The sequence below is a fragment of the Opisthocomus hoazin genome, chromosome 30 (assembly GCF_030867145.1).
Source record: "Opisthocomus hoazin isolate bOpiHoa1 chromosome 30, bOpiHoa1.hap1, whole genome shotgun sequence".
NCBI classification, from domain to species: Eukaryota; Metazoa; Chordata; class Aves; order Opisthocomiformes; family Opisthocomidae; genus Opisthocomus; species Opisthocomus hoazin.
The window spans coordinates 1,778,214-1,793,132 of NC_134443.1; the positions used below are offsets into that span (position 1 = coordinate 1,778,214).

General features: G+C 49.6%; 1 protein-coding gene across 1 annotated transcript; it reads right to left on the reverse strand.

The window, feature by feature from the left end:
- Positions 1-1,491: 1,491 nt before the first annotated feature.
- Positions 1,492-14,834, reverse strand: NCSTN (nicastrin). Its single transcript, XM_075445329.1, has 17 exons — positions 14,721-14,834; positions 14,393-14,497; positions 12,891-13,014; positions 12,258-12,376; positions 11,096-11,241; positions 10,756-10,906; positions 10,182-10,291; positions 9,223-9,375; positions 7,720-7,824; positions 7,468-7,545; positions 7,151-7,320; positions 5,837-5,939; positions 5,465-5,560; positions 4,857-4,944; positions 4,568-4,719; positions 4,033-4,245; positions 1,492-2,500 (listed from the first exon to the last, which is right to left on the reverse strand). Exons 1-17 carry the CDS (start codon positions 14,806-14,808, stop codon positions 2,378-2,380), a joined length of 2,124 nt encoding a protein of 707 aa, XP_075301444.1. The 5' UTR covers positions 14,809-14,834; the 3' UTR covers positions 1,492-2,377.
- Positions 14,835-14,919: the final 85 nt, after the last annotated feature.

The following is a 14,919-nucleotide window of genomic DNA, read 5'->3' on the forward strand; positions in this document are numbered from 1 at the left end:
AGAGGAGGGAAGGCTCAGATCTGCACGGCGCAAGCCTCATCATCAAAAGCCAGCTGAGCAAAACGAATTTACTGACCATGGCAAAACACAACGCGGAGGGCTGGAAACGCCGACGGCTACTGCCTCTCCTTTCACCCCTCCGCACAGCGACGCTGCTGGCACCAAGAGAGTTCGAGGGACACGCAAACACCCCCAGCTCAGGGTAAATTTGGGGCTGACAGTCAAGAGAAGACTTGCGCTGTTCTCCAGCGTTGGCAGCAGGAGGGAAAATGTGTCTCTGCTGCAGCGCCTGCCAGCCTAGCCCCCTTGCTTCTCCCCTCCTTTTGTCAGCCACTGATAGGAGGGCTGCTCATTGCAGTGCCCACAGGGGAGACCTGTTGGCCATCCAAGGAGCGGCGTAGGCACAGACAACGGAGGCAGCTGTTTGCTCGCCTCGCCAGAGAGCAGCTCCGAACAAAAAGCTGGGAGTGGAAAATGGGGCTGGGAGTGGTAAAAGGGTTTATTTCTGTTTGTAGGCGGGGGGGGGGGAATATTCCAACCAGAAGCCTTCAGGGGAAAAAAGAAAAAAGCCCGAACCCAAGCACAGAATCTCAATTTGAAAGATGGGAGAGAGAAGTATGGGAAGGACACATATTTAATTTGAAAATTATTGAGAAGCCTGTGTATACTGACCCCATGTGCTGATTAGCCATCACTGATCCCACCACCTCTCCACGCAGCACTGCTCTGCCGTGAATTAAGCCTTTGCATTTTGATACGTAAAAAAAAAAATATATATACAATAAACTTACCTTAGGGAAAGAAAGCCATAATCCACAATATTCTCTGCCAGACCACATGCTGTCTTGAGGTCCTCTGTCTCACCCAAAACAGTTTCATGCACAGAAATAGCCTACTTGGATAATTCTGGGGAACTGATTTCATTCTGACAAAGTTGGAATGAGTCCAAAGATTAGGAGTTAGAGGCTATGAAAATCCTTATTGTAAAGACAAGATATCTCCTTGTAAATTGAGATATGAGTTTCTTCAGCATTGCTAGGAGAAATGAAATCAGGCACAGAAACATTCCACCAAGTATCAGGAGCAGTTTCCTGATAGCAGGATGCATTAGCAAGTGGAAAGGAGTCTCCCTCAGGGTAGCCCTGAAAGTACGAGGTCTTGAATTACTTTAAAACTCCAGAGTGTATGCCTAGTTGAGAAAAGGCTTCACAAGCCCGTTCTAGGGAAGGGAAAGCGACGTCTGCTTTAGCTCTCCTCAGTTCTGATTTCTGGAATTAATCAGCTCTACCTATTTTTGAGCTTCTCACTTCGGACAACAGCACAATCTCACCTTTCAATCATGATTGCTGAAGAACAAGTGAATTTTCCTACAAAAGAAACAACCAGGAACATCCAAGTGTCCGGTCAGTCACAACCGTCAGCCGCAAGAGCCCAGACTTGCCGGGCACTAAGCAATAGCATCAAAGGAAACAAAGTGTGTGAGCACGCTCATTAAAAAACACGTTTATTATACCAGCACCTAGGGATCGGCCGAGATCAAGGTACCAGCGTACAAAGCACTGTTTGAAGTGATCAACCACCCCTGCCTTGGAGAGCTTACAGTCTAAACAACAGCAAGTTCATTCCCTGGCCTGTCTGAGGGCACAATGTCTTTCTTTTGTCCAGCTGCAGAAAGAAATCAACGTTCCAGTGTGAATCAAAAACAGAATCAGATAAACTCTGTTTCTCCCGAGACCAAAACATACTGCAACACCCAGCGGTTTTGGTCCTTTTGGCAGCAACTAAGACACAACAGGCAATGGGTTCATTTGTAAGTGGAGATTTTTTTAATTAAATGGAACTATTTATATATATACAAAACCCAGAAAATATTGCACCATTAAAAAAAAGGACATTTTACATCTAATCACCTCTTAAACTCATCTTGCCCTCCCTGCATTGTAGCATACCCAGATTCACAGCAACTGTTGGACGTGAACAGGCAACCCGCGCTGTCAGACACCACGGAAATCCGCTGGTCCACACACATCCCAGAGCAAACGCCTTTACCCTTTCCGCCCTCGCCTTCCTTTGGGGAACACATTCATCACACTGTCGCCTCGGTGGCATTCAGGACCAATCCTCTCAAGCTGCTCAGAAGGACACATTAAACAGAAAGGCTTTGGGAACTTATCAGTCACAGTTTCTTTAGGGCTTGGTCGGCACGGTTTTCTGGGAAAGTCTCTTATGTTTTAGGGCTCAGTCCCCAGAACCCAAGCACAGAAGCTCTGGAGAGAACCATTTGCATCCCTATCCAGAGAGAGGGGCATTCCAGTGTAGTTTTATCTTTGACAATCGTAATCCAAGGGCTAAGACTCCTCAAGCCCCGAGAGCATCTTCAGTAAGCCACAGCCCCAGGGTCCCGCGGGATGCTAAAAAGTACATCCGCTTTGGCGTTGATAAAATAGGTGGCGAGGAGAGAGAAGATCAGAATGGCAATGCCCACAACCAAAGTGATTATCTAGGAAGGGATGAGAAACACTTAGCATTGTTGTTACAAACACACACCTGCAGCATCTCACAGAATCTGCATCAAATGGGGTCTCTGTCAGCAAGCTACAGAGACCAGCTCACTACTGAGGCACTGCGTACATTGAAATAAAAAGATACTCCAAGAACCCTACAGATTTAGACAAAGCTAACTGCCAGACAGGGTCAGGTCAGCTTTCATTGGAGTTATCTACAGTGCACACAAACTGTTGCTTAAAAGAAAAGGTAAGAAAGCTGTATCTGGGATGAAGAACATACCATGTTTCGGGGCGCTCGACGCAGTGCAAAGATTTTTAGCAAGCATTTAATGTAACACTTTGGCTACTCCTGCATGAACTGTCACCTCCTCCAGCAAGGAGCTGCAAAAGCCTTCAACAAGCACAGCTGCTGGCAGAACCAACAGCTGCCCATAGCCTTTGCATAACTGAGATCATCTCCTGCTCAGCACCCTTCCTGAAGCCTAAGTGCCAGACCAGTCTAAGGCCTCCTTCGACTCCTTCCCGACAGCCCTTCTCCTTGCACGGCAGAACCGCTGCTCCCAGTGTCCCCTGGGTATCTCAGAACAGCTCCCAGGCAGCAGCCAGACACTCATGTGCCGCTACAACTCTCTCAGTACATCGGGTCAACATCTCAGGGCTGGCTGGGCTCAAACCGTGTATCTCCAGGGCACCAGTGCCTGCTGGGCGGCAACAGGCTGAGCGACACAGGCAGGGCATTGTGCTTGCCTGACAGTGTCAGCAAGGCCTGGTGCTACACATGTAAATTGCTCAGATTTCAAATAACCCTCTGAGAGATGCAACAATCGCCTGGGCTCGCATGGCCTTTGGGTGGCTTGCTGCTAGCACACGATGACGACAGCGCCGTGCACTCCTGAGTCTGTCCTGACAGGGTATGACATCATTAACAGCCAACCAGAGGGCATCAGGACAGGCACAGAGTCTCAAAGTGACTGTACGCTTAACCCTTCTTCTGCTGGCACTTCACACCCAGCTACGGGCTGCTTAGAATCGAGACACCGAACCAACAGCAGCTTTCGTTCGTGGAGGTTTGTGCAGAAGCTCTTTCTGCGCTGTCGAGAGGGGATTCGAACGGCAGGAAGGAAGATCAGGGCTGCACATCAGGCAAAACACCTGAACAGCCAGAGTCCCTGGCATGGCTTCCTGTGCTTGGGGAAGGAGTTCAGACTCCTGTCACTTCTATCTTTTATTCACAGAGCTCGGCTTGCTCATGGGACTCCTGATTATCCCTGCACTGTCTCAGCCTCAGCAACAAGGTTATTAACCCACGAACGGCTGGAGGTGGTAGGGTTATCACCCTAAGGTGCCTTCTCGGTTACCTCATCCTCAAGGATCAAAGCCAGGCTGCTCTTAACTGGGGAGCTCACACAGGATGACGGCACAAGATCTTGCAACAAACCCTGCTTCTCCAGCTGTCAGGAGATGTTAGCCAAAGCTAGCCATGTTTTTTTCCTCCAATTCCTTTTCCAGACATGTACAAACTCACCTCTAGCTCCTTGCTGGCTACGAGAAATATTCGGGCACGGATCTCTTTCCACCGACTCTCCGTCCATGTGGAGTACTCTGTGGATCCCCACTGCCTCAGCTCAAAGGCAGGAGACAGTGCTTTGCTTAGGTGAACAGTTGACCGAACACAGTAGGGGACTCGTGATGTTGAGTTAGGGTCCAGAGAACCCTGCACCCAGGCATATTCGTACATCTGCAGAGAAAACGGGAGAGTGAGAGACAGCAAACAGCCGCTACCAAATAAGCAGATTATCCCCTTGCTCTGGAACCTCACCCGTGTCTCTGGGGAGAGAGGGGCTTTACTGACTGTTCTCACTGTAAGGGGATCCTTTTGCCCACTCCTCCCCTGCCCCTGAGCATGAAGATGCCTCCTTGTTGGAGGAGTATTCCAGTTCTCCCATGTGTTCTTACGAGCAATAGAAAGCATTCCTAACCAGCTTTCCTCAACAGCAGAAACCAGCAAATTGGACAGTGGATCTGTCCTCACCCACCATCCCACTCTAACGGACACTTACTTCTGTCTCACTGCTGGGTGTTTTTTCAGGGTTCAGGCACTCTTCCTTCGTGAGGTTAACAACAGTGCCTGTGAGGTTGGCCAGGACGTACTGTACAAGGTAGGTAGTGTTCACAGGGCTGGAAACGGCAACGTAATGTTGGGGCACATCACCTGGAACAGTCAGAGAAAAGGGATGGGCGGGGAGATGGCCAGAAGCAGACGATGTTAGGATGGTGCTTTAGAAAGCTGCCAGGCAACATATGGGGTCAAACCCATTCCTGGGTTCTTCTCCCCTGTGTTACTCTTACCCAGAATTCCTTTTATGTCTGGTTTAATGATGGACTGAAACCAGGAATTGTTCATTTTAATCAGAAACCCATACAGCATTCGAGAGACCTGGAAAGAGATGGAAATTGGTTTATAAAAAGAGGAGAGAAAAGAGTGTCTTAACAGCTATACCTCTCAAGATCATTTGGCTGACAGATGCTTCCCACTACAAGGGCCAAGAGCACAGCAAAGCAGAGACTGTATGTCCCAAGCGTACATAACTCGGGACGGAGCTGTGAAAATTGGGTTTGATTCCAGCTCTACTGACTCCTTCGCTGAGCCCTGTCGCACACATTGCCATTTCACCTCACCTTCCTCTTCTGCTTTGTGGAACGAGAATAAAGGAGCTCTGTTTTGTCGAGGGCTCGTGAAGCTTAACGTCTGCCCTGAGATCGTGAGGCAAGGAACTAGAGAAGGGTGAAAGGTTTTTTTCATTCAGCTGTGGTGGGGAAAGGGATAAGGGGGGAGGCAAAGCCCTCGTGGAAACAGACAGGACAGCATGCTGTGTAAACACATATAAACAGAGACAGAAGGGAAGTACGTGAGGGCTCATCAGAGATGCCAGGGACTCAATTCCATCTGCTCGTACCGTTTTTGGATCTGCCTGAATAGCAGAGGTGTTGTTGGCTCCCCCTGCAAGCCGGTAGAGAGCACGGGCGACCACTGTGGCAACTTCTGCCAGGGACTGCAAAGGAAGAGCGCTCTGTGTTAATCAAGATAGGCAGATCCAGCAAAACAAGCAAGGAGAGCAAGCCAGAATCTACACATCCATCAGAACACTTACATCGTGCTAGCGTTTCAATGCCTATCGCCTCTGTCACTGTACAAAGCACTCCTTCCTTCCTTCTGCCCTTTTAGCAAACAGCTTTCACACTCTCCCCACGACCCTGCTTCGGTCTGCCCCTACCCAAAGCCCCATCCACCCCAGACTCAGCAGCTAAGGAAAACACAAAGTAGGAACCTTGGCTGTGTCTGTGACATACTCCAAGGTCTCCTCAGGCGTAAGCCCCTCGGGGTATTGCATCCGGATGTTCTCTGGAGTGTCGTACATGCTCTGGTAGTATCTGAAAAGAAGGCGGCAAACAGAGGTTGGGGAGGGGCGGAAAGCGACCACAGGGCATGGAATTCAATTCAGAGCGTGCCTAAAGCAAACAGTGGGAGCAGTCTCCAGGGAGCAGAGATACAGCCCTGCCAAAGCACTGCCCTGCCACACGCTCCTTAAACCATTTAATGAGGCTTTATAATTAACTTGGCCCTTCCACAGCTTCTCCCATCTGAGGATCTCCAAACAATTTACAAACTGTGATTAGCTTTCAGGTGGGCAACAGCCCAATCTATTAAACGGGTAGAGAAACTGAGGCAAGGACAGCCCATGCAGAAAGTCTCCTGGGAAGAGGGCTTCTGAGGCAAGTTGTGCCACTGGATTTTATTAATGCCTTATCTTGAAGGTGGTGAGGAATTCCAAGTGAACGCTATGAGAGATTTAGACCAAGGTAACTGCAGCACACGCAGCTGAACTGGAAATCGGGCTGAAAGCCCACTTTGCAGTCTATGCACCCGACATTCCCAGCCAACCTGGGACTGATCTCCCCAGGTTAAAGATGGGCCACACAGCAGTGAGCTGCGCTTTCTTCCACCCCAGCTGTTTATACCCCTTTAGAGCAGTGCAGATTTAGAGGTGAAAGGGAAGTTACTTCCCCTTGGTTGCTACAGAGATTCTCAGAAACAGCAGAGAAGGACAGAATATGAAGGGAAAGAGACAATTTGAAGAGTCTCGGGGAGAGGCGTGTGTCTGTCCTCTACCCCACATTTCCACTTCCAAAGTCAAAGAGGAGCAGGGGATCCCCAAAGAACATGCTGTAGTAGGGTCATGTGGGGTGAATGAAAGTTCCCTTTCCAATGCCTGGGGCTTTCTGCCATCAAAAATACAGAGCTATATTAAATTAAAAAAAAAAAAAAAGGCAACTAGCTTCTGGAAGAACAGATGAGGCTTAGGCACGCTCAGTTGCCATTTGCTCACCTCTGGCTCCCAGCCAGCTGTGGGGAACATTTTCTGTACAAAACTGGATTTCTTTCGGTTGTCAGAATAATTATGTTGCGCTCGTTCAGTTACATGGCACACGTTTGCTCCTCGGCTCCCGCCGGACTGCCGCTCTACATGTATGTGAGGCAGCACACCCCTGGCAGAGGCCTTGCAGGAGCTCAGATGCCCTCTGCTGGCTTCGCAGCCTTCGGCCGGGGGCCAGCCTCTGCCCATCCACCCGGCAGAAGTTACCTGTTCTGGAAGGCAGTCCTGTGGTCGGTCAGGACCACTCCGGGGATGTGCCGGGCCCGAAGGAAGCGCTGGAAGGAAGATGGAGGAAGAGGCTGCGAAAATCCAGCTTCCTGCAAAGTCACGGTTGCTCCCACACTGCTGTTACTCAGAATATCTAGCAAGTTTCTAACCTGAAAGAAGAGGAAAAAAAGCACTGTTCCACTGCTCTTTCGGGTGTATATCATCTTCAGAAAGGTTAACAACCTGATCATCTGCAGCGTGCTAAAGATCCCACAGCATTTTGGTTAGATGAACAGCCACAGATTGCTTTCTATTACCTGCCCTTCAACAGATTCGTTCATCCGAGAGACGGGGTCTGTATGCATCCATAAAACTGAGCCATTCCTTAGAGCCACCTCCAAGAAAAAAAAACCCACCATAAGTACATGGTTGGACATCACTGAGTCTTGCAGTGCAGGGAAGTTCAGTCCAGGGAAAAATCAATACCAGTGAAAGGCTGGCTGGGAAAACCACAGCTAAATTACCACAGAGACAGAGGGAATAAAAAGGTCCCCTAACTTATCCCACACCTGATTCAACTCCACAAAGGAATGAATGTTGCCCAAGCGGAGAGGAAATTTGTCTTTTTCCATATCGTATACCATTCGTGAGCTGCCAATGTAATCAAAGGTCTCCTGTAATAGAAAAAAACAAACCATACATGAATCATATACGGATAGTTGCCGGGCACAACTAACGGCAATGTTTGAGAGGCTGAGGTGGACCAAAACCAAGAGTTTGAGGGCCAACTGCTGCACCAAGCATTTCTGAAGGTTCGCAGAGCCTGGAACACGCCAGAAGACCAAAGGAAATATTACATTGTGCCTGGCTCCAAAGATAAAGGCATTGTAGGAAGTGATGGAGCAAAGGACAAAAAGGAAGGCAAAAAAATATAGGAAACGATTATTGGATTCCACAGACAAGAAAGGCACAGAGGCAAAGTCAGACTTCAGTGAGCACCAGTATCTAGCAAGGTACTTTTACTCTAAGTAACAACAGAGGCATTAACACAGCGTTTGCGCTGGCTCAAGTCATCCTCTTTGTTTTTTGGTAAGGAGGACAGCAAGTCAGGGAAAAGGGCAATTCTCCATTCCAGGAATTAAACATGCCAAGCTTTCCTGAAAGGAGGGATGTCTGCTTCCCCGGAAAAAAGGGAGGGAAGGCTAGATGGCAGAAATGAGCCTGTCAAGGGAGCTGCAAGAAGCTGAGCATTGCCTGGGGAAGAACAGGCGCCCCTAAAAAGAGAATCCCCACAACAAAGCAGGGCAACAAAGTCAGGCGAGCCACCAGACTCCCCTCTTGACTAATTTACAGCCAAGTCTCATCATTCCTCCTAGATCCCGGGAGCGTGACAGAGAATGCCTGCTCCATAGGGCTGTATGCCTGTCTCCCCCAGGGAAATTCTGACCAGGGATACGTGTGTTGAGGAGGGTGAATGAAGGGAATCACAGCCGCAGCATGGGGCTGGAGGAGCCAGTTTCACAAAGCTGCACAAAAGAAGCCATCAGTGTAGATGCCTTGAGGGGAACATCAGCTGTTGGCCATCAGTCCCTCCTCCAAGCGCTTGCTCTGCTCTTCCACAGCTGCCAGCTCCAGTGCTGGGCTCTCAGAAATGAGCTACATTTCGCTGCTGTCAACACATATATTTTTAATCTAGCCTTTTCTGGGCTTCATTTCAGAATTTAAAGCCTGGCCATCGCAGTTCATCCTGAACGGGGGTGAGGCAGAGAACAAACACACATACAGACAGGCACACCGGGAGGGGACAGGAGGGAAAGCTAAGTTTGTGTCGTTCAATCAGAATGAACTGTGGGGCAGAATATGGGCTGCCCCAGTGGAAGCTCCATCTGCTGCTGTTATCCCAGTGCAATTAAGATCCTCTTCTCACTGGGGGAGTGGAGAGAACCATGGCATGTGGACGCAGATAAATGACTCCGCACAAGGAGCAGGGAAAAAGTTCATTTGCAGCGAGCCAAGGGCTGATTTGCTATCTTGGAGCAAGCCAAACGGTGGAGCGATGCCGCTGCTCTTACCCCTTGGAAGAAGGTGAACATTATATTCCTTTGCAGCAAATGAACATCTGATGCTTTATGAAGGGCTTCAGCAGCAGCCAAGTGGGTCACAAAAGAAGAGACAGCGCTCTCTGCCCCAGGTGCAATGTTCCAGAAGAAGGAATGGCTGTCAATCTGTAAGCGTGAACAGGAGGCGTAAGAAATGTGCACACAAACAGAGCAATATCGTATTGGGAAAGCAAATCTATCCCCTCGCTCCTACCCCACTGATAAGGGAAGAACGAAAGCACCTCGCCCAACGAAACTTAAAACACCAACTGCATCGCTGTGGCAGCCCTGAGGCCTCAGAGCCCTGCCACTGCCGCCACCCCTCAGCCCCGGCCTGAAAACTGAGATTAGGAAGCGTGCCATAATTTTAAGGCTGGCATCGCTGGTCAGCATGGGCCTCTGAGACAGTGACAAAACGGAGTTTTGGACTTACATCTCTGGAGGGTGTAAAGTGACTGTAAAACAGACTGCGAGACAGGGAAGTGAACTCCCTTCTCAGCTCTGACACTGACTCACTGCTTGACACACCACAAAATCTCCATGTGATTCAGCCTGCCCCCCTCAAAAATATAGATGAGCCAACCATGCTGCCTCCCTCTGCAACACATTTTAAGGATGTGAAAAATCTTAGGAAAGCGTAACAGACATGCTAACTATTTCTACTTGTCTGGTTCCATCAGTGAAGAAATGCTGAAGAAGTGTCACGTTAACAAGAGGGAAAGAAACAAAATGCAGATGTCTTTATAGCGTAACAATAGGTAAAAGACTCCTACTTGCAGAAACACAATAGCCAGTCAGATGCAAAAGAAGGTTTGGAACATGGGAATAAATGAAAATCTATGAGGAATATACTCCCATGAGCCTCTAAGCCTCTAAACTTCCCAGAATCCTTCCAGTCCACGCTCTACAAAGCAAGATTAAGCGGTACCTACTCGTGTAGCAACAAGAATAACTTCTTTCTCAGGATCGACTTTTCCAGAGGAATTGATAGGTTGCAAGGTGCTCCACACATTGTAGTCAAGCAGAGGATCACATACAACCTCTAGGAAATAGAAACAACATCGCCTACGTTGAGACTACAGCAGTGGTGCATGAGAAATGAGCTTTCTGGTCAGCTGTAGCTCCCCAGTGGACCTATCACAGGAGCAAACTGCTGCTCAGCAGGGCTCAAGTCCTGGTCCCAGGAAAACATTCACCAGGACCAGGATTTCAGTTCATGCACGCACAGTCTAACGGAGCAGTAATCTTAGAGCCATTCTTGATGATCTGTGTAGCAGGTATTAGGCACCTTTCTCAGCCAGCACTTCTTCTACATATTATTTTTGAAACTGATGACAAACATCGCCCAAAACTCCTTACCAGTCAGTTTATTCTGAAAAGGCTCAGTTAGCAAGCAAGCCTTTACGGAGCTCTAAAATTTTTGTTCTTTTGCACAGCTGTATTCCACCGGGATTTTTACCACCAGCCTCACCCCACATCACGACAAGGAAAGAGGAATCCGCTCACCTGGATTAATGCTGAAGGTGCTTTGGAGGGAGCTGCGTCTCATGCAGGTAACCGTGCTGGTGACAGCGTGCATGTGGGAGAAAAGCTGCATGGCACAGAGAGGGTACTCGGGGCCAGATCCATCACGAGGGACATTATGGTCTTGATAACACTGGATGGAAACAAAAATCATTACAAAGCTTAGCCTTTCTTAGCTTAGCATTGTGTGTTCTATATAAAATTGGATCATACATTTTTACTGCAGATTTCAACATCTAAACCGAGAGAAAACAAAACTTCTGCCCCCTTTCCTGAGCTGTGTAGCAGTTCCCCTCTTCTACTCGCTGAGGAAGTGCAGTACCTGCTTAATAACTTGAGTCTCATTGGCATCTTCAAGGAGAAAAATAGGGAAATCAAAATCCTCATATGAAAGTCCACTCCCCACAGGATTCCACACAGTCTTATTGCAGTGTGCAAACTGAGGGCCGTAATCTTCGGAATAGACACCTGGAAACAGAAAGAAATGGGCAAATCTGAGCTTGCAAGAGAATAACAGACTGCAGGAGAGGTAGGGCCTGCTGAGAAAATAGCAGCAAATCCAGAATGAGAACCATTACAGGCTGAGGAACCAGCTGACAAAAGCTTGGAGAGATGGAGTTGGTCACTGCATGCGGCAGAGTGGCAGAGACAGAGCGCCGTGCCACGCAGAGTGAGAAACATGCCTGCTCGAAGCCATCCCATGCCAGGAGGCTGGCACGAGCACTCAGCGAGCATTTATCACATGCTGAGAGAGTGGAGGAGGCACACAGAGCAACATTATACTTCAAAAGGAGGAACATACAAACCCGCTTTTTCTGAGCTCGTCATGTGCTGGAAGTACCCCTAAGGCATCCATAATGTGCCAATCATTTTAACACCTAGATACCGTGCAAACAGCACGAAGGCAGAGACGTGACAAATGCCAGCACACCAAACTCATCTCGGGAGCGTGCACGGCATCCTTCACAGCAGAAAGCTTTGGGCAAACCTCAGAAGGTGCAGCAGATTCTCCCCTCAAAGTGCAATACAGTAAACTTGAAGCAGGAAAAAACAGGGAAATGAAAACCTAACTGAAACCATAGGGGGAATTCAGGGAGGCAGAATGTCATTTGAAAAAGTAGTGACTCAGCCTATGCAAACACAAGATGTTTTACCGATCACATGTGGACAAAGTGTAAGCATCACATGTTGAAGAAGTTACAACAACCCTTGATCAGGTTTAACACTTTAGTGTCTTAATGTTGTTTCAACCAGCTTATCGACCAGTCTTCCCCCAAACACCTGTCCCAGCCCTTGCTGAGGAACGATGGGATTCCAGGTCAGACCAGCTGCTTCGAAAGCACGTACCGGGCCTGCTAGCTTGAACACCATTTTGACATTAAGGCGTAGCTGCCATTTCAGCTACCCTTTGCACTTCTTGCTTTGATTGTGCAATGTAAAGGCATCACTTCTCTTCCTCCTATAAAGACTTAACATTTCCTCACCAAACCCATCATTGGGGCACTGCAAACCAGGAGAGAATCCCTGCGGAGGGCTAGGGTCGGCAGCGGCCACAGCAAGGCCGGACACTCGCGAGGTTCCCTTCAGCTGCAGCATCACCCTCCTGAAGAGAGAAAATACGAGTGAAATGATGAATTCGTTAGTGAAGAGTCACAATCCAAGACATGCTGACAGTCAAGCATGTGATGATTCTTTTGATCAAAATAACCCCACATCCCTTTTTTTTATCTGCTCAGATCTGTGTAAGATTATGCAGACAGCAACAAGCAGAAAACTTCAGCCACTTCTTTGCTGCTTTGACCAGCAAGAGATGTGACCAATCTTAATCACGTTGTTTAATGAACTTTAGTAACTGCTACAGCGATGAACACGGCATGAGAATTTAGACAGAGCAGAGCTCTTCTAACAGCAAAACAGCACATTTAAGAAGAAATAAATTCAGGCACTAAAACACAGCAAACCCACAAATGTTTCAACCTCACTGTACTTCAGTGCAGTCAGGGCCGATTCTGCCATCTGTCACTTGAAGAATTACATTTTCATCACCAGATTAGGAACCCATATTGGTCTTCTGGGCTCCAGTCACCCTGGGAAGGTAAAAACGGCTGATGACTGACCTGTTGAAGAGGTTCCCATCTAGCAGTATCATGTAGGGTGGGTGCGGGCCATCAGCAAGCACCCAGTTCAGGTCCTCCTCCTTCTCAACCACGTGGATCACTCCCGTGTCTCCGCTGATGGAGGCTGTGGAAAGAGAGCGTGCCCTTCACGGTTTCACAGGGATCTACTTTGTTCACACACCCAAACCACCCTGGAACAGCAGGGCAGTATGTTACTTAGGGCTTTAGGGAAGAACAGCTCAAGGAAGCAATTTGGTGAAGCGGCACCATTTCACTAGAGCAGGACAGAAAACGGAATGGTGGCTTACAGTAGCGCGAAAAAAAAGCTGAACAGCTTAAATTAAGAAATGAGCACTCATGCTTTGAAAGCATCTTTTGTTTCAGCACATCAAAGCACCAAAGGACTTCCAGCTAACAAAGCACCAAAAGTCTCCAGTGACTGAAGAGAATAAGGAAGGACAGCAGAGAGAAAGGCACGAGGGGGCCCAGTCACAGCAGCAGTTCAGTGCTGCCCCTCGGCAGAGAGTAAAGGCTGCAAATTCAGAAACCCAAAGAGCACAAGGGGCAAAAGATTGTGACAGCAAAAGGGGACGAGCAACAAAGCAGGTCCACCGCTCGTCATTTCACCCCGTGCCAAAGAAAACAGACGACGGACAAAGCACTTTCAGGAGCAGCTACTGATAAAAACAAGCACTTTGTCAACTCCCACTGTTCGTAGCTGCTGTCACTGTTGGAAACGGCCTGTGAGCGGGAAGGCAGGCCCGCGTACGGCTGTCTGCCCAAACACAAGGCTCACACAGAGGGTGGAAGGAGAGTCAGAGACCCTTGTACCCTGGGTTATCTGACAGACCAAGTGCAGCTGTGCTGCCCTGCAGTGGCTGCTGTCAACCTCTGCCGCAGGGAGTGGCTCACTGGGGAAGCAAAATGGAACTGGAAATGATCAAAACACTGAGTCACACTAACGTCAGCCAGGAGTACTGCTTGAATGGGGTTCCCTTAGCTGGCTTTTAATTTTCAGTCACACAGTCCTGCCGTGCCCTTTTCAATACAACAAAAAAACCTTACAAAGTTAACAAGCACTGCACAAGCCCCAAACCCTCTGCTCCCGTCAGATGCCACCTCCTCGCTTCTTCACTCCCTGCTCCCTTTCTCTTGCCCTCCATCAACCCCAAAGCATTCTGCAGCGCTCACAGCTTTGCCTCGTACCCCTAGAAGCTGTGGCTTCCTTTTCTCCTGTGCGCATGCTGACTGCACAAGCTCAAAACGCTGGTGCTTTGGCAGGGGTTTTCGAGGTCTGTAGGAACAGAGTCTCTCTAAGGTCTCCACCCCTCAATTTAGCAGAAACAGGTCAGCATATTCAGCTTTAACGGAGTGGGATTGGAAAACAAGGAAAACGGCACTGACAACAAGGGCAACGCTGATCTAGGCAAGTCCAACAGGAGAGCCGCATTGCACCCCGTCACCCACGGCACGGGTACCCCCAGCAGCAGCTCTGTACTCACACTGGCAGCCGATCTGGTGGGTGGCATTCAGGAGGCGAACGCACGGCGCCGTTTTGTTCAGCGGGATGTAGATCTTCCTCTCAACCGAGTTCCCCCGGCAGGAGCCTGGGGAGAAGACACAGACCCCCTCAGAGAGGGACACACCAGCGGCTCCCCGCATCTCAGCAGGCTCTCCTCCACTCAGAGGGGCACAGGCGAGGGCTCCCAGTGCCGCCATCTCAAAGGGGGCCAGGCGAGGCTCTCCCCACCTCCGCCTCAATCGTGGAGCGGCCCCGAACCGGGGGACGCCAGGCCCGCCCCACCCCGCCCCTCTCCCCGTCAGCCTCACCCGCTGCCAGCACGGCGAGAAGCAGCCCCCGGAGCAGCCCCCGCCAGGCCGGGAGCGGGGCCCGGCAGCTCCCCGCAGCGGCCTCCATCCCCCGGCAGCCCCAGGCGCCCCCCGCCACCGCCATCTTCCCAGCTCTTCCGCTTCCTCCGCCGCGGCCATGAACAGGCGCCGCCGGAAGCCGCTCTGCGCCGGCGGGAGG